The sequence below is a fragment of the Oreochromis niloticus genome, linkage group LG4, assembly GCF_001858045.2.
Source record: "Oreochromis niloticus isolate F11D_XX linkage group LG4, O_niloticus_UMD_NMBU, whole genome shotgun sequence".
NCBI lineage: Eukaryota > Metazoa > Chordata > Actinopteri > Cichliformes > Cichlidae > Oreochromis > Oreochromis niloticus.
In genome coordinates, this window is record NC_031969.2 from 4,259,763 (window position 1) to 4,283,642 (window position 23,880).

Genomic DNA, 23,880 nt, shown 5'->3' on the forward strand with positions numbered 1-23,880 from the left:
CAGTCCTTACCTTTGTGTATCTGTTGATCTTGAGCTGATAAAAATGTTGCATTTGGAATTACCTGCCAATTAAAAAGCATTACTCCCAAAATGCTTGCTCCTCTTCTTTAGCTAGCTAGCTAGATGCTAAAGTACAGTGACTTCACTTACGTAATTTACAGGCACCTGGACTCATTCTAGCCCACTTTAACCCCCAAAATGTAAACACTATAAATGATACTGTTGCACATAAAGTAATGTGTGTTTTGAAAATGTAAGGACTAAAAGTACAAAGTTACCAGAAAAATAAATACACAAGCAAAGTACAAAATTCCACTGTAGACTACTTTGAGAGTAGTGCTAAAAATCAGAGGGGTGTTGACTTTTTATGTTTTTATAGCTTCACCTACAATACCTCTGAAGAAGTCTGTGAAGCACTTTCAACCAACCAACTTTTTAGAATCCAGGGAACTCAGAAGGAGTGTATAAATTGGCCCCTCTTCCGGAAGACATGGAAAGTTGAGGATACTCTGACGAACATAGTTTCTTATCTGTAAATAATGGAAAAAATGTGATGCAGGGAGAGAGAACTTGTTCTGCAACTGGGTAAATGATGCAAATTGCCTGTCAATATATAAGTCTTTGAGAGTAAGTATACCTTTCTGTGTCCAAACCTCAAAAGAGACATCTAAACATGAGGGTGGAAATGCATGATTACAATATAGTGGACTATGGATCGAAGTATCTGGTAGAGCACAACCTTTTTTGATCTGACTAAAGATTTTAACGCAGTTCGAAACTATAAAATTATTGACCTTGGTTCGCGGATTAGAAGACGAAAAAAGAAGAGCAGGAAGGGAACTATTCTCAACCCCACCACTCAACTGAAAACGTGGCACACCAAATCCACCCTCAAGTTTAGACTTACATAGGTGAACTTTTGATATCCTGTGAGTTTTAAAGCCCCAAACAAATGGTAATACTACTGAGTCAATCAGTTTGAAAAATTGCTTATTCAAGAAGATAAGTTTAAGGTAAGTTTAAAAATAGATACAAGAATTTAGGGAGAGAAACCATTTTGTTTACATTAATGCAAACTACCATGGAAATAGGGAGAGCCCTCCATTTCTCAATGTCCTTTTTCAGTTTTTCAACTTGTTCAAGATAATTCAACTTAAAGATCAATTTAGGATCCTTAGGCAAAATAACACCCAGGTATTTCAATCAGTCTGTAATTTTAAAAGGCACAGTTTTCAAAAAGTCAACATCCAAATTTGCAGTTAAAGCCACAAACTCACTCTTCTGCCAGTTAATTGTATAACCTGAGATTTCCCCAAACGACCTCACCAGATCCAATAGTACAGGAACAGATGACTCAGGATTTGACATCATCCGCATATAAAGAAATGTACTGCTTGATATTCCCCAATTGGACAGGGTCAATGGAGGGCTCATTCCTAATGCCTTCTGAGAGAGGTTCAATAGCAATTGCGAAGAGCAAAGGGCTCAAAGGGCAGCCTTGTCGTGTGTCCCGTGGTGTAAAAAAAAACGGGGCGCTGATCTATCTTGGTTAGTAAGAATGGAAGAAGAGGGATGCCGATATATCATATCAACCCATGATATAAACTGTTCGCCAAAACCAAACTTCTCCAGTACCCGAAGCATATAGGCCCACTCGACCTGGTCAAACGCCTTTTCAGCATCTAAGCTCAGTACTGCGATCTTGGAAGCCCCCCCAATGCCTATGATACATAATGTTCATCAATCTTCGAACATTAAAGAAAGAAAACCTCTGGGGGACAAACCCAGTTTGATCCGAATGAATAATTGATCCAACATGTCCATTTAATCTATTTGCAAAAATAGATGGATTTGAATTTTTCAATTGAATTTTTTTAATAAACATTTCCTACAAAATATAACTCAGAATTTCCAAAAGTTGATTCTGTTCATCTGGACGTAGCGTTTTGTGGGAGAAACGTTTCGTCACTCATCCAAGTGACTTCTTCAGTCTCAGCTGACTGCAGGTTTCCCCAATCTTATAACTCAGAATTATCAGCTTCACTACAGTTCACTACAGAATCCTTAATCTACCCTAAATTGTGTTTACTCTGTCTCTCTTTTGGCCAGTGACACTGCAGCAGCCCAGCATCTGCCTGACATCTCCTAACACCGGGCTGGTCTGTGGTCCTGAAGGTGCAGAGGTCATCAGAGGTGACGACTTTGTCTTCACCTGCTCCATTTCCTCCCACTTTCCTGGAGGGGTTTTCTCTCTCATCTTCTCAGGCTCCAACATCACCGAGACCAAGCCAGCTATCAATAACTCAGCCTCCTTTAGTTTTCCTGAAGCTGACTATGAACACCAGGGCAACTATAGCTGTGTGTATGAGGTCGTAGTCGTCTCGAGGACATTCACCTCAACCTTCACAGCAATGAGTGTCACCATTAAGAAGGCTGGATTGAAGCTGTACTTAAGTAAGACCTATGATTGGTTTGAAAATTACCCTGAAAAACAAATATATCTCTGGGTGTCCAATGAGCTTCGGGCATCCTCAGAAAACCATTATTATTAATGACACCTGTGGCTGTTAGGTGAAGTGCCGCCTAACATGCATTTTTATGAGAACTCCCAAAACAGGGATGAGACATACACAAGACATTCCTCACTATTATATTGCTTGGTGACATGTACTTGATGTTATGCAAACTGGTGGGAGTTGACTGTATGGGTTAGTATCAGTTAAACATAGCGTAATAATAATAAGTTAACTTGGACGTTACAAAGCAGCTAATGCTATATACATGCTGTATATGTCAGTAATATGGAGCTAACCTTTTGCTGATGATAAAGTTAGCAAAAAAGATGTGATTAGCTGGCTAACTCATCAGCACCACAAAAATCTGCTTAGTTGTTACTTCAGCTGATAAAATGAATTGAAAATGGCCAGTTAAGTTATCAGAACGATCTTTGTTGGATGGTCTTTCTTCTGGCTAGCACTGACTTATCTGTTTATGGCCACGGTTACGGGTTTACTTACTTTAATGTGATTATTTCCGTTTTTTTTGTTCACTAGCAAAAAACTGTCTCAGTCAATAGCTGTGTTTTTTGCTTTTTTTTCTTTGTCATTTGTGTTGTGCTAACAGCCAGTTGTTTGTGTTCTGTGGTTACTCATTGTTGACCCTGAAACTACAAGAGAGTCACTTAGGCAACACAATTGGGAGAGAGCGTTTTAAATCATATCCTGTGGCCTGACCAATCCTTCACATAGAAATCAGTGTACAGACTGTGAGAGGCAAGTGCTGTCAAGGAAGACGAGGGAAGTTAGGATACACTCCACTCAGACAGTGGTAATAAAAAGCATTTAATATCTGAGGAAAACATTTCTACTGTATGTTAAATAACACAAAATCCATGTTTTTCTCATGTTTTTCATTTGTAGTGGGTATGACCATGCTTGTCTCAGTCTCAGCAACCTTATTGCTGCTTCTGCTGGTCTTGCCTGTGGTCTTTCTGGTCTGCAGGAGAAGGAGACAAGTGGAGAAGTCTGAAGACCTTGTCCATTTTCAAAGTGTGTGCGCACAGAGTTACAGTAAATTACAATAAAAGATGAACTGAGAAAGTATTTCAGCTTGCTGACGTATGATATTCTGTTTGTGTTGCAGTTATTTCAAACAATTACACCACTGATGGTGAGGAAGAGCCGCATTATATCAGCTTTAAGCAGAACAACACAACGAAGAAGGTGGATCAAGAACAGTGTATGGAGAGAGTTGTGTGTGAAGAGGATCATGATCATGAGTGAAAAAGAAAATGAAAGGGCTGCCAACTTTTTCTTTTCAGTTGGAGTAGAAGGTGGGAGAGCTGAAAGGTCCCTTTAAATTGTTTATAAGTGTGACTGTGTGTTCAAAAATAGAATAAATACCACAGCACGATAATACTTTTAATAATTCAGTCATTATCAGCCCAAATTTGCTCTCTGTGTTGCTTAGAAAAAGATTTCTTAGTTTATAAATAATTATGAAACACTCAGCAAAAACTGAGACTTAAAGTCTCAGTATTTGCATTATTAATCATTATCGCAGGTCAAGGTCATAGGTCACTGTTCTATCATAGGACTCAGTGTTTAAATGTAATGATAATTGATTATTCTTTCTAAATTAAAATGCCAATGAGACATGTGTACCAAATATTGATACAATTATCAAATACTAACTTTGATTATTTGTACGTTTATTTTTATAGTTGTTCACTTTTTGCCTAAAATTCAAAGTTTTAGTAACTACAGTTTATGTGTTTGATTTGTCAGAGAGATCTGTGTGCCTCATGGTCTGATAAATCATCAATAGGATATAGATTTGTGTTGGTTGCTTCCAGCTGTTTGAATTTAACACCTGCAGATTCAGACAGTAGACATATGTGTACATTTGTGAGCTGTGTACATTTTAGCATGTAACACAGTAACGCTAAATTTATTAATTATTCAGTTATTCCAGTCACACACACAGAGGATAGTTCCAGTAAATCACACTTTACTTTTATATAACTAAGTGAGGTGAGTGGTCACACACAGTTGCATTAGTTACACTCGGTAGCTGTCCTCAGGTTGAAGAGTCCTGAGCTCCACGTAGCAATTATCTATTTTATACTTTATTCTAATAACAAGTGATGTGTAAGTTGATGCACTTATTATAGCAAATAATAATCATTTTCATCATCATCATCATTGTTGCAAAATTTAAATGTAACCTCATTATTTGTGGTTTTAATCATTGTGTCATTACTGTGCACATGGATGTTGTTCAGCTTTACTCCAAATTTAAATAAAGACTACTGCCAAAATATAGAAATGCTTAAATCTCATTACACACATAAAGAATTTCAACTATTTAGGAAATTATTAATAAACTAATGAAACAATTGTGTTTAGATTTCTTTTGGCTGATAGCTTTTTTAAGGGGGGGGGGGGGGGGGGGGGGGGTATTATTTTCATCTTAGACTTTTTTTGCTTTACTAAATAAGTGTAAACTCCATTTAAAGGGTTACTTTACCCAAAATGGCTAGAAAGCAACCCTAAGATTCTAACCTTCCTAATATCATTTTTATGCTGATCAACTGTGTTATATGCTCAGTTGTTTTCAGTATCTTTTCTACAAGACAGATTTAAAGCTGTACATGTTTGCATTGCACAGTAACTTTCTCTTATGTATATTGATAGACAGATATAAGACAGAAGGAGCTGGTGATGGCCCCTAGGTGGTCATATATGTATATACATACATACATACATACACACACACACACACACAGACATATATATGATACATATATATATATATATATATATATATATATATATATAATGTATATATATTATATGCACCCAAACAGGGTGGATTACACATTCGAGTAACACACAACAGGTCATGTGTGCGTGCATATGTTTGTGTGTGTCTGTGTGTGGGGACGTGTCATGTTTTTATTTCGAAGAAAGAAGAAGTTAGCAGACATGAATATGTATATCTGGTCATATAGATACATCAAACAGCTGCATGTACTGAGATGAGTCGGCTGTCAGAGGTCATAAGAAGAGCCTTCCTTACTTTTACTAGTGCTGTTTCTGTACTGTGACCCATTTTAAATCTTGACTGATACTCTTCAGATCAACCATTTCTTTGTGTGGGGTAGCTCAGGAGGTAGAGTAGGTTATCCACTAATTGGAAGACCGGTGGCTGAATCCATGGCTGTTCCAGTCTGCATGCCAAAATGTCCTTGGGCAAAATGCTGAACAAGTAAATAGCTGAATGAGGCATGTTGCATAAGGCACTTTGAGTTGAAAATCGCTATATAAGCACCAGGCTAAATGATTACTAAACTGTCTGACAACAACTCTTTCAAGAGTTTCTGAAATAAAAAAGAAGGTTACGCTTTGGTCTGTAATTCGAAAGACAGCTGGATCAAGAGAGGGCTTTTAAAGTGAAGGTTTAATTATCACCATCTTAAAAACCAGTAGTGCATACTCTTTAAATTGAGCTAGAATAATCATATTTAACATTGAAGCATTAATTAGGGGTGAAACTTTTTGAGCAGTCTTGTAGGAATGGGATCTGAAAGCCACATTGATGGTTTGGAGAAAGATATTCACTACTATGTGCACTGTAAACCCAAAGAAAATTAAGGCAACTGATTTCCTTAATTTTTTTAAGTTGATGAACTTAAACATTTATCAGCACTTCAGTATTTTGATTGTGTTTTACATTTACCTTTTGACTAAAATAAAACTAAAATGTTTAATAATTAAATAAAAAAAAATTCAGTAAATAGCACTTAAAGTCACACAAAATGTAAAAAAATTGATTGCCTCAATAGTATTGAGTACAGCTAAATTTAAAAGCTTAAGTAAATTTCCTCAGTTAAAAAAATATAATATTGGCCTCCACCAATAGGGATGGGTTTCGAAACCCGGTTCTTGTTGAGAACCGGTTCCCACTGTTTCAATTCCTTGGAATTGTTTTCCCATTTTTGCAAATGATTCCCTTATCGATTCCAGTCGCCCCGAATGACGTCACTACGTTGCGGAGTGTCATTTACCTGGCAGGGCACCTAAGCGTCTCAAACGCTCAAAAGTTTGGTTATACTTTATGAGAATGGATGACAACGGGGCAACTTGCAATACTTGCAAAGTAGATATTTCATTTAAGGGAGGAAACACTACGACTATGCAAAAGCATTTGCTCACAAAACACACGATAACCTTAAATGAATGTCGTGTTTTTAATTCCGGAGCGGACTCGTGAATCTCAACCCAGCAGCAGCGGTTATGTTTGCACATCCTCTCCTGTTAATACGGCAGGTAAATAATCAGCTAACAGTGCATATTATGTTAGCGCGATCTGCCTTATTACAAAACCTGCCATTACTGTGCGCTGCATTTAGGTGACCATGATGAGAGAGACAGACAGAGTCTGGCTGGCAGTTCTCGCTGCAGTCTACCGTTAGCGTCTCCTTTCAGGCCAGGATAGACGAATTTCACCGAGCAGTGACTAAGTTTGTGGTCAAAGGCTTGCACAGAGAGTTTGTGTTGGGTCTGTGTTTCCACAAGCCCCGCTGGTTTAGAGACTTATTCATCATGAAGAAAACAAGACAGTCAGCGATCGATCAATTTACTTGCAAGGGAGGCCTCGTCGGTATCTCAGAAACGCACTTCGAATCTCATTACGAATGACTCCAACGACGGCCTCCTCTCGCTGCCTATATATTGAAAACGGTTCACACTATACAATAGTACCTCCCCTCGTAAACCCCCCTTGGTTACAAAGACAAGGCACTGTATGTATATGTGTTTGTGTGTGTGTGTTATGTGAGAATGTGTGTGTGTGTGTGTGTGACCTCCTGCTGACCAAAAGGGTCATAAAAGCAGGAAGCAACATCACAAGAAGAAAATCTTCCAGATAGGATGTATCTGCAATAAAAGCCTCTCCAGCCAGTGGTCAGAGACAAAGGAATTCCTTTCATCACAGAGTTAAAACAATGTAGAGATGGTAAGCATAAAAATGACAACATTTAACAATTCACTTTAACAGTTTGCTTTTTAGAAGTGTGATCTTTTGCAGTAGATTTGATATAAAAGGTCCTTTTCTCTTGTTAAAGAACGCTAGTGGTATTTTGGTACAACAGACTTCAGGTTAGCATGATTAAAGCCTTCTGTTACTGCAAAGGTATAATGGAGTGATTTCGCTTGGCCAGCTTGCACTGGTACATAAACAGCTGTTATAATGAATAATGTAAACTCTGTAAAGTCTCTGTAATGTCTGCAATGTCACATTAGGTACTTGATATAGGGGAAGCTATGAGGATCATGGCCAGCGCCACTGTCACATTTGTACACTTGCTATTGTTCAAATATCTAGTGTGCAATAGCTGTTGTTTAAATACAGAGTCCCCCTCCTCTTTTCTTGTGAACAGACCTATCCTCTCTGAGGAGCTAGCTCAACAGCCACGTCCACAATGTTATTATTCTGGCAAAGTGTCACGGTCCTGGGTGTTTAACCCAGCATTTGTTTTTTGGACTAGGGTTGTCAATGTTAACTCATTGACGCGGATTAATCCGTCGTCACGATTTACATGATTAAAATTTTAAATGCAATTAACCCATCTGGAGCGCATGACTCAAAATCCCTGAAATGTCTCTGTCAAAGCATATCGGGCAGTTTGTTCATTCTGCGCTCCAGATGGGTTAAATGTGTTAAAAATTTCAATTGCGTTAATCGCATTAACGTTTACAGCCCTAGTTTGGACTTTGATTCTAGTTTATTTGAAATTCTGAAATTCGGGATTTTGTTCCTAGTTTTGGTTTATAGTTGTGATCCCTCTGTTTATATATGTATTCTGTGTGAGCTCTGCACAGGCAACCAGAGCCTGTTGTGTGCCCTGCGCAGCCTGGTCCTGCTCCTTCTCCGCCAGAGATCTCTGCACCTCTTAGTCCTGTTCCACCATCACCAGGTTTCTGCACCGCCTGGTCCTGTTCTGTTCAAGGGTCCCCATTTCCACTGGTGTCGGCCTCCGGTCCTGTCGGAGTCTTCGTCTGAACTCCTCCGTCTAGACTGCTGGCCACACAGTCAGCCCCCTGAACTGCTAGTTTTTTGTTTTGGACTCTTATGCTACTGTTTTTCGTCATGTTCCGAGTCATTCACATTTGTAGCTCATTCATGTTGATGACCAGGTTTTGGTGAAAATAAAACTTGCAATGGCCTGCTTAGCTGCTAGTTTTACTTGGGACCTCCTCTTTCTCTCAGTAAGGGGATGATGAGACCTCTCTTGTGCAGGTGCCAGATCTCTGTAGGGTTGTAGTTATTATTGTCCAATTTGTAGTGAATGTTATGTGGAACTATAAGGTGCTCGGGTGTACTGTGTGCATGCAGCTGCTAATGCACGTACAAAAATCTTCATAAATATAAAACAGCTGCCAAAGCTTATAGAGCACTCTATGTTTGGGCCCCAACTATTCTGCACAGTACACCCAGCTTCCTCCATAACAAGGAAAGGTGGAGGTTGGCAGAGTTAATGTATTTCTGCTTCGACTGCTGCCCCTCCACCTTTGCCTAGAAAGGTGGTAGAAAATGAATGGATGCATGGAAAAATACCTACATTTTTAATGTAGATATGTCAACATCAGCAAACAGACATAGGTGAATGTAAATCAAAGGATAGAAAAAATAATCCATCAGGACAGCAAGACCTCATGAAAACTCATCATGAAAACTCATCTAAGGCTGTTACTAATAGATACTAATATTCTGTTTTAAGCCCAGTTTCAAGCTTTTTCACATTGTGGCAAATTGGAACCATAGCTATTGTCAGTTCCTGTTTGCAGCACACAACTGAATACAGAAACTACTCCCACATTACTTTCACACTAAGAAAAAATCTCCCAGGTTTCAGGTCTAAAGTGTCTTTTTTCTATTAGCTTGATTTACATGATGATACTGCATCAGGTGATGATACAGCACAGATAACATCCTTAGAGAATGAGTTAGTAAAACTCTGCATCTCAGTATGAGATACAAACCCATTAATATGCTGTTATTGTTATGATATACAAACACATTCAGATAGTCACTTCCTTTTTTCTTATATGTGCATCACTGTGTATATAGCTTCAAAAAAACTGTCAGAAGTAAATGTTAACTTGTGTGATGTTAACTCACTTCCGGCAGAACTTACTGTAAATGTATCAAAAATGGGTGTATGTGAAAGATTTTGTCAGAAAACAGAAAAGCAGCAAACCTGTTGCTGTCTTACAGCGTCTGTGTCTGACTCTTCTGGGCATTTTCACCAGGATGTGCGGTTATGTAGAGAAGCTGCTTTTAGGTGAGTTAGACATTTGTGTTTGTGTGTAAAAGGGTCAAAATGCTGCAGGTCTGTGTTCATTCTCATATCCACATATCATAATTTAAAAGTAAGTCTGTTATCAGTCTGTTAGAGTTCTGCTTATGTTTCCAGTATTGGTGCTGAAGTTCAAACAGTTCAGCTGAGAGCACACCCATTTATGTAATAAAAGAAATAAATCAAGACATCTATTGTATCTCTATTTTTTCTTCTTTCAGTTCAAAGCATAAAATAATTTTGCAATTAATATAAATACTACAGTATTGTATAAGTGCAGAATACAGTATGTAATTCTTTTCAGTTTCAATACATTTGACATGTATGGAATGACACCTGTTTTTCTTTGTTCTGACCTCTAGTCTCTTTTTTCTTGATGTCATCTTCACCTGCTGCAGGTTGGTTTATTCTCCTACCTAAAAAGCACTATTTCTGTTCTTAATCCTTGTGAAATATTCACATTTTGGATACTGTGTGATATATCTCTGCCAGATGGTCAGATCAGATTAACTGGATCGTCTAAGTCATGCTCTGGAAGAGTTGAAATCTATTACAGTGGCTCCTGGGGAACAGTCTGTGATGATGACTGGAACATTCATGATGCTCAGGTGGTCTGCAGACAGCTGGGCTGTGGGGCAGCAGTGGAGGCCACTTCATCTGCTCACTTTGGTCAAGGCAGTGGACATATCTGGCTTGATAATGTGGGCTGCTCAGGAAGTGAGCATTATCTGACTGAGTGTCAGCACAATGGATTTGGGACACATAACTGTGGGCACAGTGGGGATGCTGGTGTTGTCTGTTCAGGTAAGGAAAAGAAATGAGTATGCTATTTATATAGTGTCCAAGAAAACAGGTCAAAGCAATAACTTCCAAGTTTGGTGGTAATAAAGGGCCCCTGAAGTTTATAAAGGAGAAAAAAGTTGTGCAAATATTTATCAAGTGTCAGTGCTAGAAAAGAGCTCAGAACAATAGCACAGAAGTATATCATTCTCATCATGGTCCCTAAACCCTAAACCTAACCCTAACTCTATACTATACCCTAAAAGTAATTTTTGCTTTTGTTTTTTTCAAAATGTGGGGCTAGGTTCTAAATTGTACCTTAAATGTATATGACTTGACTGGCTGCAGCTTAGTTCATTCAAATGTTTGATATTTATTAGTACATTTTTAGATTTGTATTCAATATTAAATTATTTTATGCATGGTAGATGTTCAAGTGAGATTAGTTGGACCAAATCGGTGCTCTGGAAGAGCTGAAATTTATTACAACAGTGCATGGGGAACAGTCTGTGATGATGGATGGGACATGAATGATGTTCAGGTGGTGTGTAAGCAGCTGAACTGTGGGATAGCACTGGAGGCCCCTGCAGTGGCTCATTTTGGTGAAGGACATGAACAAATCTGGCTTGATGATGTGGCCTGTTCAGGAAGTGAAAGTTCTCTAACGGAGTGTGGACACAATGGATTTGGGGCACACAACTGTAGACATGGTGAGGACGCTGGTGTCATTTGTTCAGGTGAGAAAGGCATTTATTATCTAACTTCACTAGTTGCTTGAAGTTTAACACACAAATAAGTACAATTAGTAATATTTAAGAGTTACTTTGTCAGTGATAATACAATTTGTTCTTACTGTGCTGCTTTAGTACATCCAAGTCTAATTTTATGAAGATGCATAGTAAGTCTGCCAGTGTTTAAAAAAAAAAAATTTATAATTATTTTGGTAATTAAATCAATTTTACTTCAGGACATACAAAACAGAAGTCAGTAGTACAAAACAATAAACTGGCTAAAGCCAGGTGTGTGCAGAACAAAATACCTAAGAGGCTTATTATATTGCAATTAACTATAGTTTAGTGATTTTGCAGAATTTTAAAAGTTAAGGTGCATACTCCATGTATGAGTTCACTGCAAACCAAGCTGATCTCTTAATCCTGTGTAGGACATAAAGTCTGATCTATTAATGGTGTCATCAAGATTATATGATTTACTGAAACCGGGCCGAGTCACACTGATGTTTTCCTTCTGCAATGCTACATCCCCTTTAGCTCAGGCTAACAACTAGAGGCCACATCATGCAAAAAATCTTCTGCTCCCACTACTCAAGTAGGCTGTCGTCTTTGTTGGAGTCCCAAACAAGAGTTTGTTTTACTTTTCACAGAAGAGCCAGCGTCCTGTTGATCAGTGTGTCATTTCAAGATGTTGTTATGCCATTGGCTTGCCTATTGAAAATGAGCTTTGAATAGCTATCTTTGTGTGACACAATGCCTATTTGGAACCACAAAGTAACAATAATGATCATGTCCCAAAAACTATATTCTGTTCATCTCAATGTGGCATTTTCAGTGTGGGAACATTTTTATCACTTGGATAAGACTCCATTTTTAATTTTATGTGTTTGCTAGCTTAAATTAACTATTAACTTTTTTTTTTTTTTTTAACTCTAAACTAACTCTCTTTAAATGGAAACACTTCTAAATTGTATTTTAGTAATGTGTACAAGGGCCTTTTAAAATGGTAGGAACAAACAAAACACATCAATCATATAATTTCATTGAGATACATAATGTGCAGAAGACCAGATCTGCTTCGGAACAGTCCAGTCCTTTTGCCATCCATATATGTGCTACTGAACTAATGCTATTCATATTTCAATTGTCTCACAGCTGGCCAGATCAGATTAGCTGGGTCCACTCGGTGCATTGGGAGAATTGAAATCTATCACAGTGGCTCCTGGGGAACAGTCTGTGATGATGACTGGGACATTAATGATGCTAAGGTGGTCTGCAGACAGCTGGGCTGTGGCACAGCAGTAACTGCCACTCAGTCAGCCCGTTTCGGTCAAGGAACTGGACAAATCTGGCTTGATGATGTGGGCTGCTCAGGAAAAGAGCGCTATCTGACTGAGTGTGGACACAATGGATTTGGGACACATAACTGTGGGCATGGTGAGGATGCTGGTGTTGTCTGTTCAGGTAAGGAAAAGAAAAGACTATCACATTTACATAATACCTCCCAAATTTTATGTTATATATAGATAGATAGATAGATAGATAGATAGATATGGTCCTGAGAGTCCAAACTCGACTGCAACTGAAGAAAACACCAGCAATAAGAAAAACGCTGCAAAAGCACACAAAACACAACGGAAATAAGAAAAACGGAAACGGAAATAGAAAAAACAAAAACAGGAATAGGAAAAAACAGATTTCCAAAAGCACATGGGAAGTGTTTCTGGGGGGGCAATAACCCGACGGACCAGTTGCAGGAACCAAAACATGGTAGGTAGGTGTGTTTTAATCTCATGATTCATACAATACTGATGACGGATTTCTAGGCTAATAGTTAGGCTAACACACTTACCTTTCATCTTTTCTTTCCTCGCAAAACCGCTAAATCCTCCACTTCTTTTAAGTGTCTCCCAGCGCAATTCTTAGCATATTTTGGTTCCTGCAACTGGCCCATCAGGTTATTGTCTCCCTAGAAACACTTCCCTTGCCCTTTTGGAAATCTCTTTTTTCCTATTTCTGTTTTCGTTTTTCCTATTTCCATTGTGTTTTTGTGTTTTCTTAAGTTGCAGTCCATTTGGCCTCTCAGGGCCACCGTAAAAAATGGAGTTAAGTAACTAAGTTGCAACATTATTTGGAGTGAGCCCTAGTACCGTCTCTAAATTTAAGGTTCAAGTTCCTAATAATGGGGAATGACAGAGACAGGGTGTAAAGTGGGCTTTTACAGATTTGCAGTCAGTGTTTGGTGGATGGTATGGCTGAAGGCTCTCAACAATCTTGAACAGACTGCACGCAGCCAATCCCTGGTCTCATATGGCTTCCAGGAGGCCTGTCATTATTACCCTTCACCATTAGGCCAGGTTGACGAAATGTTCAGCTTTCAGTCCAGAGTATGCCTATGGCAGTTGGGTCAAATATATATTACCAGTCAAAGGTTTGGACACACGTTCTCATTTATTTTTTTTATATTTATTTGACTATTTGCATTGAACGAATCAAAACTGAATGAACATGGAATCATGCAGTAAATAAAAATGTGTAAAATAACTGAAATCACCTTTTATATTTTAGATTCTTCAAAATAGCCCCTTTTTGCTTTGATTACTACTTTGCACACTCTTAGGTCAGGTGACTGTGGAGGCCAGGCCATCTGGCGCAGCACTCCATCACTCTCCTTCTTGGTCAAATAGTCCTTACACACCCTGGAGGTGTGTTTGGGGTCATTGTCCTGCTGAAAAATAAATGATTGTCTAACTAAATCCAAACTGGATGGGATGGCATGCCACTGCAAGATGCTGTGGTAGCCATGCTGGTTCAGTATGCCTTCAATTTTGAATAAATCACCCAACAGTATCGCTAGCAAAGCACCCCCAAAACCATCACACCTCCGCTCCATGCTTCACGGTGGAAACCATGTATGTAGAAACCATCCGTTTACCTCACACCACACAGTGGGTGGAACCAAAGATCTCAAATTTGGACTTATCGGACCAAAGCACAGATTTCCACTGGTCTAATGTCCATTCCTTGTATTTCTTGGCCTAAACAAATCTCTTCTGCTTGTTGGTTTTCCTTAGTCGTGGTTTCTTAGCAGCTATTTGACCATTAAGGGCTGATTCACACAGTCTCCTCTGAACAGTTGATGTAGAGATCTGTCTGCTACTGAAACTCTCTGTGGCATTTACATGGACTCTAATCTGAGTTGCTGTTAACTTGCGATTTTGAGGCTGGTGACTCGGATGAATTTATCCTCAGCAGTAGAGGTAACTCTTGGTCTTCCTTTAGTGGAGTCATCCTTAAGTGAGCCAGTTTTATCATTGCGCTTGATGGTTTTCCTGACTGCACTTTGGGACACATTCAAAGTTTTAGCAATTTTCTGGACTGATTGAACTTCAGTTCTTAAAGTAATGATGAACTGTCGTTTCTCTTTACTTATTGGTTCTTGCCATAATGTTTTGAGTTATTTCACACTTTTTTGTTTACTACATAATTCCATATGTGTTCATTCACAGTTTTGATGCCTTCAGTTAAAATCTACAATGTAAATAGTCATGAAAACAAGGAAAAACCAATAAATGAGAATGTGTGTCCAAACTTTTGCCTGACCTTGCAGCAGGTCCTAAACCTGAGCAGTCAGCTGAATGGTAAGAAGAAGATCTGGGCTATTGACACCTATGCCCTGCCCATGATCAGGTACCCTGCTGGGATAATAAGCTGGCCACAGGGGGGGATAGAAGCCACTGACATCAAGACCAGGAAGCTCCTGACCATGCATGGAGGGTTTCACCCCAAGTCCACCAACCTGAGGCTGTATGCTAAGCAGAAAGGAGGCCGGGGACTGGTGAGTGTCAGTACCAGAGTCCAGGATGAGACAATGAACATTCACAAATACATCAGGAAGATGGCCCCAACCGACCGCGTGCTCAGTGAATACCTCAGGCAGCAGAAGCCCAGGAAATAGGAGGAAGAGGAGGAACCATCATGGAAGGACAGGACTCTGCACGGTATATGCCAACGACAGATAGCTGACATCCAGAAGCCCTACCTGTGGCTGGAGTAAGATGGACTGAAAGACAGCACAGAGGCACTAATAATGGCAGCACAGGAAGAAGCTCTGAGCAAAAGACCCATAGAGGCTAGGGTCTATATGTTCGTCGTCTCATCCTGGACTATGGTGCCGACACTCACCAGTCCCCGGCCTCCTTCCTTCCACTTAGCGTACAGCCTCAGGGTGCTGGACTTGGGGTGAAACCCTCCATGCATGGTGAGGAGCTTCCTTGTCTTGATGTCAGTGGCTTCTATCTCCTCCTTTGGCCAGCTTATTATCCCAGCAGGGTACCTGATCACCGGCAGGGCGTAGGTGTTGATACCCCGGATCTTGTTCTTACCATTCAGCTGACTCCTCAGGACTTGCCTGACCTCTGCAGGTACTTGGTGGTTGCAACTTTCCTAGCGGCCTCTTCATGGTTCCCATTTGAGTGTGGGATGCCGAGGTACTTGTAGCTGTCCTCTATGTCTGCAATGTTGCCTCCTGGTAGTTCAATCCCCTCAGTTCTGACTACCTTCCCTCTCTTTGTTATCATTCGACTACACTTCTCCAGTCCGAACAACATTCTGCTGTCATTGCTGTATATCCTGGTGGTGTGGATCAGTGAATCGATGTCTCGTTCTCTCCTGGCATACAGCTAGATGTCATCCATGTACAGGAGGTGGCTGACAACTGCTCCATTTCATAGTCGGTATCCGTGGCCAGTCTTGTCAATGATCTCACAGAGGGGATTCAGGCCTATGAAGAACAGCAGTGGGGACAGAGCATTTCCTTGGTAGATCCCGCACTTGACGGTGACTTCTGCTATGGGCTTGAAGTTGGCCTCTAGTGTTGGATGCCACATCCCCATTGAGTTCCTGAAGAAGACTCTTAGGGTCCTGTTGATCTTGTACAATTCTAGGCATTCCAGGATCCATGTGTGAGGCACTGAGTCGTACGCCTTCTTGTAATCAATCCAGGCAGTGTACAGGTTGGTTACTCTGGTCTTGCAATCTCGGCTGATTGTTCGGTCTACCAGTACCTGGTGTTTTCCGCCTCTGGTATTCTTGCCCATTCCTTTCTGTGCTCCACTCATGTATTGACCCATGTGCCTGTTCATCTTAGCCGCTATGATGCCTGACAGGAGCTTCCATGTGGTGCTGAGGCAGGTTATAGGTTGGTAGTTGGAGGGACCCGGTCCCTTCTGGGGGTCCTTGAGGACCAGGACCGTCCGGCCTTCAGTTAGCCATTCTGGGTGTCTCTTGTCAACTAGCAGCTGGTTCATTTGTGCTGCCAGTCGCTCGTGGAGTGCAGTCAGCTTCTTCAGCCAGTAGGCGTGAACCATGTCGGGGCCTAGTGCTGTCCAACTCTTCATATTGGAGACCCTTTCTTGGATGTCTGCCACTGTGATGGTTACTGGACCCTGTTCAGGGAGTTTGCTGTGGTCTGCCCTCAGATCCACTAGCCACTGAACATTGCCGTTATGGGTTACATCCTTCTCCCATATGCTCTTCCAGTATTTTTCCATCTCCAGCCTTGGTGGTGCTGTTCTCACATTGTTCCCCTGTCACTGAGAGTGCACCTTGGCTGGTTCTGTGGAGAACAGCTGGTTTATTGTCCTGCCTTCTATCTCTCTGGTGTACCTCTTCAAGCGGCTGGCCAAGGCTGTGAGTCGTTGCTCGGCAGTTTCCAAGTCCTCAGGTATGGACAGCTTGCTGTACTTCTTAGGCACCTTCTAAATCGCACCTTTCTCCAGCTCCAATAGTTGGCTAACCTCCCTCCGTGCTATCTTGATCTTAGCCTCTAGCCTCCTTCTCCATGGAGGGTACTGCCCCTTTTGGCTGCATAAACATCATCTAGCAGACCTTCTGAGGGTACTTCACGTAGTATTGGTAACCGGCTACGGGGGGTCCAGGTTTCAAGCTTAGCCATGATCCTATCTTTCAGGTCATTTATGTTGTACCTCGTCAATCTCTTGCTGTGAGCGCAGTCCCTTCTTTCGAATGTTGGAACACTGAGCTACTAGTTGTTTCGCCGTCATTGTGGATGTATATATATATAGGAATATAAGTGAATGTATATACACTACTGAGTTAAAAAAAGAAATCATGGAATCAATTTATAGACCAAAATGTATTCTACACTTTTGACTCATCAAAGTAGACACCTTTGGCAGTATATAACAGTTCACATTCATGGCATTTTCATTTTCATTTCATTTATTTCACACTGGGTTAACAGTTTCAACAGTTTTGTTCTTTCATACACACAAACCATGCTTTCTCTTCTACAATAGAAATCCAGTATTCTCCAGAAAGTTCTTCCCATAAATGTGTATTGTAGGTTGCTTTGCTTTCACTCTTCTGTCCAGTTCAGCCCAAACCAGCTTGATGGGGTTTAAGTCTGGAGACTGTGCTGCCACTCCATGTTTTCAAGCTTACCATCTAATTCTTTTTTCCTGAGGTAGTTCTGGCATAGCTTGGACTTATGCTATCGGTCATTATCTGGCTGTAGGATGAACCCCGACCAACTAGGCACATACCAGAGCGTATTGCATGGCACTGCAGAGTGCTGTGGTAGCCGTTTTGGTTTGGTACAAGTCACCGACCCTGGATCCAGTAAAACAGCCCCAGACCATGTCTGTGAAGGTTCTCAGTCATCCAGGTCATCGTAGTCAAAGGAGTTTGCAAAGAAAGGCGTCTGGACTTCTTTAAGTTGCTTGAAGACGTTTCACCTCTCATCCGAGAAGCTTCTTCAGTTCTAAGGTCAAATGGCCGAGAGTCCCAGATTTAAACCCAGTGGGAGTATCCCCCCAAGGAGGGACAAAGGACCCCCTGGTGATCCTCTAATCACATGCGCCAAGGTGTGAAAGCGGGTGTGGGACCTAATCAGCCAGGGTTTCGGGTGAGCCCATTGTGAAACCTGGCCCCACCTTGTCATGTGAATTCCTGAGGTCAGATGGCCCAGGATGTGAGTGGGCGTTAAGGCGTCTGGGGAGGGAACTCAAAACTGGATTATAGATGGCAGACAGTTGGTGTCGTAAACCACCGCCTCTGTTCAAAGATGGTCGCTCACAGTGGACATAGATGGCCTCTTTCACTCCTCTTTCAAACCATCTGTCCTCCCTGTCCAATATGTGAACATTGGCATCAATGCCAATCACCAGGGGGTCCTTTGTCCCTCCTTGGGGGGATACTCCCACTGGGTTTAAATCTGGGACTCTCGGCCATTTGACCTTAGAACTGAAGAAGCTTCTCGGATGAGAGGTGAAACGTCTTCAAGCAACTTAAAGAAGTCCAGACGCCTTTCTTTGCAAACTCCTTAGCCCCAGACCATCATACTTCCTCCTCCATGTTTGACAGGTGATGCCACACACTGTGGAACCATCCTTTCGCCTACTCGATGGCGTATAAAGATCCTGCGTGTGAACCGAACATTTCAAATTTTAATTTATTAGTCCACAATACCTTCTTCCAGTCTTCAGTAGTCCAATGGCGGAGTTTCATGGCCCAGGCAAGCCTCTTTGTCTTATTCTGACGTTTTAGCAATGGCTTGCTTGCTGCATCTCGTCCTGTCAAACTTGCAGCTCGAAGTCTTCTCTTCGTGGTTGAAACTGAGACTTGCTTACTATGAACAATATTAAGCTGTGCTTGAAGCTGTTGCCCTGTGATCCACCTATAACACAAACTCTCCGAAATTTATCCTCTGTGGCTTTGTGGCTTTGGATTTGCCAGACCTCTTCCTGTCAGAGTTTGCCCCAGCTTCTGAGAGCCATACCCCTTACGAGGGTATGGTATCACAGTGTCTTCCAACACTGCTTTTATGCAAACAGAGGTGGTTGTAAGTAATCCAGAAAAATTGGAACAACTGTAAGGACTAGTAGAACCAGCTTTCAAGGCTTTATCAAATGGCCTGTATTTGTATAGCGCTTTTACTAGTCCCTAAGGACCCCAAAGTGCTTTACACATCCAGTCATCCACCCATTTATCTTTTCATGCCTAAAGATGAATACAAGTACTTAAGAAAGAAAATCCTGATTGAGGTTGTGATAATTCATGCATGAAAGGGTTACATTGTTAACCCACTTTGTGTTCCCTGAAAAAGGCCTTTTGTATAATTCTGAAATGTACATTATTTTTCAGTCTTGTGTAACCTTACTTTTTGTAACCTTTGGCAGTTCACCACTTACCTTTGTACCATTTCAAGCTATTCATTGGACTTGAATGACTTGAATTGCAATAAATAACTAGAAAAACCGGGGTGTTCTAAAACTTTTGACCGGTAGTGTACATATATGAAAAGAGAGAGAGACATTGTGCTGAGATGTTTCTTCTTTATCATTTGTTGCTACCTGTTGTTATTCTTTCTATCTTATTACGATCTTGTTATTCTTACTATCCTATTAGAAGTGAAAAAACTATATATAGAGAACTTTCTGTGAGCAAATTATATTGTCCTAAGCAATTACTGTATACTATTTTTTAATTTATTGTTATGTTGTCTTACTCATAAAGGCTCACTTAAAAGCTTAAAATAAAGGTAACACACTTAAAGCTTTAATGGAGTTTTGTTTTATAACAGATGGTCAAAAACCCAGCATCTCCATTAATCCTGCTGGTGCAGTTACCTGGGGTCAGAATGTTGCCATCACTTGTTCAATCTCAGCTGATCACTTAAGTGGAACATTTGTCTTCACGAAAACCTCAGGTTCGTTCAGCCGGAGTTTAACATCAAGCAGCAACTCTGCTACCCTCAATATCCCTCAAGTAAACTTTGACAGTGAGGGATTATACCAGTGTCAGTTTCAGAGGCTTTCACATCAGTACCTCAGCACACCTTTAAGTGATTATGTGAGGCTGTCTGTAACAGGTAAAGAATGTATTTTTTTAACCTTATGCCTAAATTCTATTTTGCCATGTTTATTATATTTTATTGCTGCTATTGTTCTCGTGTTATTGTAAGGTGACCTTGGGGGTCTGAAAGGCGCCTATAAATAAAGTGTATTATTATTATTATTATTATTATTATTATTATTATTATTATTATTATTATATTTGATTGATTAGAAGAGTTGATCAAATTAAAGACAAAAGAATTTGAAGTATAATATGCTATACTATTGTCTCTTAATTTAAAGACATTTTTTACTTTTCTAAAATTTTATACTTCAGTAATTCTACCAAAGCCCAGCATCACCAAGAGCACTGATGGTGAGGTTACCTGGGGTCAGAATGTTGGAATCCATTGTTTGATCTCAACTCAGCATTTAGGTGGAACATTCACTCTGCAGCAGATCTCAGACTCATTCAGGAAAAACCAAACATCAAGCACAAACTCTTCTACCTTCAACATCACTCAAGTGAATTTCAATAACGAGGGATTGTACCAATGTCAGTATCAGACAAGAGTTTCAGGCCGAGAGTTCCACTCCCCACAAAGTGACTCAATCAGACTCTGTGTTACTGGTAAGAAGGAACTGTAGTTTGTCTTTTTCTTTTCTTCCTGATCTCTAATAGATTAACTAAAACAACAACAATTTGAAATACAACGCAAAACCTCAGAATGGCAAATATATGATTTTATGTTTTTATGTTTTGTGTTTCAGTAATCCTCCCAAAGCCCAGCATCTCTAAGAGTCCTGTTGGAGAGTTGACCTGGGGTCAAGACGTTAGCATCACTTGTTCAATCTCAACTCAGCATTTAGGTGGAACATTCACTCTGCAGCAGACCTCAAGCTCATTCAGGAAAAGCCAAACATCAGACACAAACTCTGTTACCTTCAATATCCCTCAAGTGAATTTCAATAACGAAGGATTGTACCAGTGTCAGTATCAGACAAGGATTTCAGGGCGGGAATTCAGCTCCCCACAAAGTGACTCAATCAGACTCTCTGTTAATGGTAAGGAGGAACAGTAGTTTGCCTTTTTCTTTTCTTCCTGATCTCAAATAGATTAATCAACACTGTCAACAATTTGAAATATAGAGCTAAACCTCAGAATAGCAAATATATGATTTTATGTTTTTATGTTTTGTTTTTCAGTAATCCTCCCAAAGCCCAGCATCTCTAACACTCCTGCTGGAGAGTTGACCTGGGGTCAAGACGTTAGCATCACTTGTTCAATCTCAACTCAGCATTTAGGTGGAACATTCACTCTGCAGCAGACCTCAGGCTCATTCAGGAAAACCCAAACATCAAACACAAACTCTGCTACCTTCAACATCCCTCAAGTGAATTTCAATAACGAGGGATTGTACCAGTGTCAGTATCAGACAAGAGTTTCAGGCCGAGAATTCAGCTTCCCTCAAAGTGACTCAATCAGACTCTCTGTTACTGGTAAGGAGGAATAGTATTTTACCTATTTAATTTTGGCTTATCTCAAAAAATGCATTAAAAATGAAAACAGGTTGAAATTCCCCACTCACCCCTGCGGTCGTTCTATCCGGGCATTCCTCTACCAGAGGCCTGGGAGCTTGAGGGTCCTGCGCAGTATCATAGCACTTCCTAGGACTGCGCTCTTCTGGACAGAGACCTCCGATGTTGTTCCTAGGATCTGCTGGAGCCAATCGCCTAGTTTGGGAGTCACCCCACCTAGTGCTCCGATTACCACTGGGACCACTGTTACCTTCACCCTCCACATTTTCTTGAGCTCTTCTCTGAGCCCTTGGTATTTCTCTAGCTTCTCGTGTTCCTTCTTCCTGATGTTGCTGTCATTGGGAACCGCTACATCTGTCACTACGGCCGTCTTCTTCCGTTTGTCTAGCCACCACTATGTCTGGTTGGTTAGCCACCACCATTTTGTCCTTCTGTATGTGGAAGTCCCACAGGATCTTAGCTCGGTCATTCTTGGCCATCCTAGGGGATGTCTCCCATTTAGACCTCGGGACTTCCAGGCCATATTCTGGACAGATGTTTCTTTATACTATTCTGGCCACTTGCTTATGGCGTTCCATGTATGCCCTACCTGCTAGCATCTTACACCCTGCTGTTATGCGCTGGATTGTCTCAGGGGCATCTTTACACAGCCTGCACCTGGGGTCTTGCCTGGTGTGATAGACCCCAGTCTCTATGGGCCTTCTGCTCTGAGTTTCTTCCTGTGCTGCCATGATTAGTGTCTCTGTGCTGTCTTTTAGTCTGGCTTTGTCCAGCCACTGGTAGGATTTCTGGATATCAGCCACCTCCGCTATCTGGCCGTGGTACATACCGTGCAGGGGCCTGTCCTTCCATGATGGTGTCTCCTCTTCCTCCTCATTCTTGGGTTTCTGCTGCCTGAGGTATGCACTGAGGACTATGTCGGTTGGAGCCATCTTACTAATGGATTCGCAGATGTTTGTTGTCTCATCCTGGACTGTTGTGCTGAAATCACCAGTCCCCAGTCTCCCTCCTTCCACTTAGCGTACAGCCTCAGGGTGCTAGACTTGGGGTGAAACAATCCATGTATGGTGAGGAGCTTCCTTGTCTTGATGTCAGTGGCTTCTATCTCCTCCTTTGGCCAGCTTATTATGCCAGCAGGGTACCTGATCACCGGCAGGGCGTAGGTGTTGATACCCCGGATCTTGTTCTTACCATTCAGCTGACTCCTCAGGACTTGCCTGACCCTCTGCAGGTAATTGGTGGTTGCAGCTTTTCTAGCGACCTCTTCATGGTTCCCTTTTGCCTGTGTGATCCTCAGGTACTTGTAGCTGTCCTCTATTTCTGCAATGTTGCCTTCTGGTAGTTTGATCCCCTCAGTTCTGACTACCTTCCCTCTCTTTGTTACCATCCGACTACACTTCTCCAGTCCGAATGACATTCCAATATCATTGCCGTATATCCTGGTGGTGTGGATCAGTGCTCCATTCCGTAGTTGGTATCCGTGGCCAGTCTTGTCAATGATCTCACTTAGGGGGTTCAGGCCTATATGCAGAACAGCAGTGGGGACAGAGCATCTCCTTGGTAGATCCCGCACTTGATGGTGACTTGTGCTATGGGCTTGAAGTTGGCCTCTGGTGTTGGATGCCACATCCCCATTGAGTTCCTGATGAAGGCTCTTAGGGTCCTGTTGATCTTGTATAGTTCTAGGCATTCCAGGATTCAGGTGTGGGACATTGAATCATAGGCCGTCTTGTATAGTTGTGGTCAAAAGTTTATATACACTTGTAAAGAACATAATATCATGGCTCTTTTGAGTTTCCCGTTATTTCAACAACTCTGATTTTCCTCTGATAGAGTGATTGCAGCAGATACTTCTTTGTCACAAAAAACATTCATGAAGTTTTGTTCTTTTATGACTTTATTATGGGTTAACAGAAAAAAGTGATCACATCTGCTGGGTGAAAAATATACATACAGCAGTGCTAATATTTGGTTACATGTCCCTTAACCATTTTCACTTCAATTAGGCACTTTTGGTAGCCATCCACAAGCTTCTGGAAAGCTTCTGGTTGAATCTTCACATAATTTGATGGCTTTCTGACATGGACTTGTTTCTTCAGCATTGTCCACG

At 41.1% G+C, this 23,880-nt stretch overlaps 2 protein-coding genes across 7 annotated transcripts in view; both read left to right on the forward strand.

Moving 5' to 3' along the window:
- The window catches only part of LOC106098317 (immunoglobulin superfamily member 1), a 45,108-nt gene extending 40,285 nt beyond the window's left edge, over positions 1 to 4,823 (forward strand). For all 6 annotated transcript variants that reach the window (XM_019358301.2, XM_019358300.2, XM_019358307.2 and 3 more), the window contains 3 exons: positions 2,110 to 2,454; positions 3,420 to 3,548; positions 3,643 to 4,823. In XM_019358301.2, coding sequence (XP_019213846.1) covers positions 2,110 to 2,454; positions 3,420 to 3,548; positions 3,643 to 3,782 — 614 coding nt within the window. In that variant the 3' untranslated portion in view covers positions 3,783 to 4,823. The remainder of the gene's footprint in view (positions 1 to 2,109; positions 2,455 to 3,419; positions 3,549 to 3,642) is intronic.
- A 2,628-nt stretch (positions 4,824 to 7,451) lies between these two features.
- LOC112846713 (deleted in malignant brain tumors 1 protein-like) lies at positions 7,452 to 21,313 on the forward strand. The gene is made up of 8 exons (XM_025906621.1): positions 7,452 to 9,847; positions 10,225 to 10,260; positions 10,355 to 10,666; positions 11,071 to 11,379; positions 12,529 to 12,837; positions 19,979 to 20,266; positions 20,569 to 20,862; positions 21,003 to 21,313. Exons 1-8 carry the CDS (start codon positions 9,706 to 9,708, stop codon positions 21,311 to 21,313), a joined length of 2,001 nt encoding a protein of 666 aa, XP_025762406.1. The 5' UTR covers positions 7,452 to 9,705.
- The last annotated feature ends 2,567 nt before the right edge of the window (positions 21,314 to 23,880 follow it).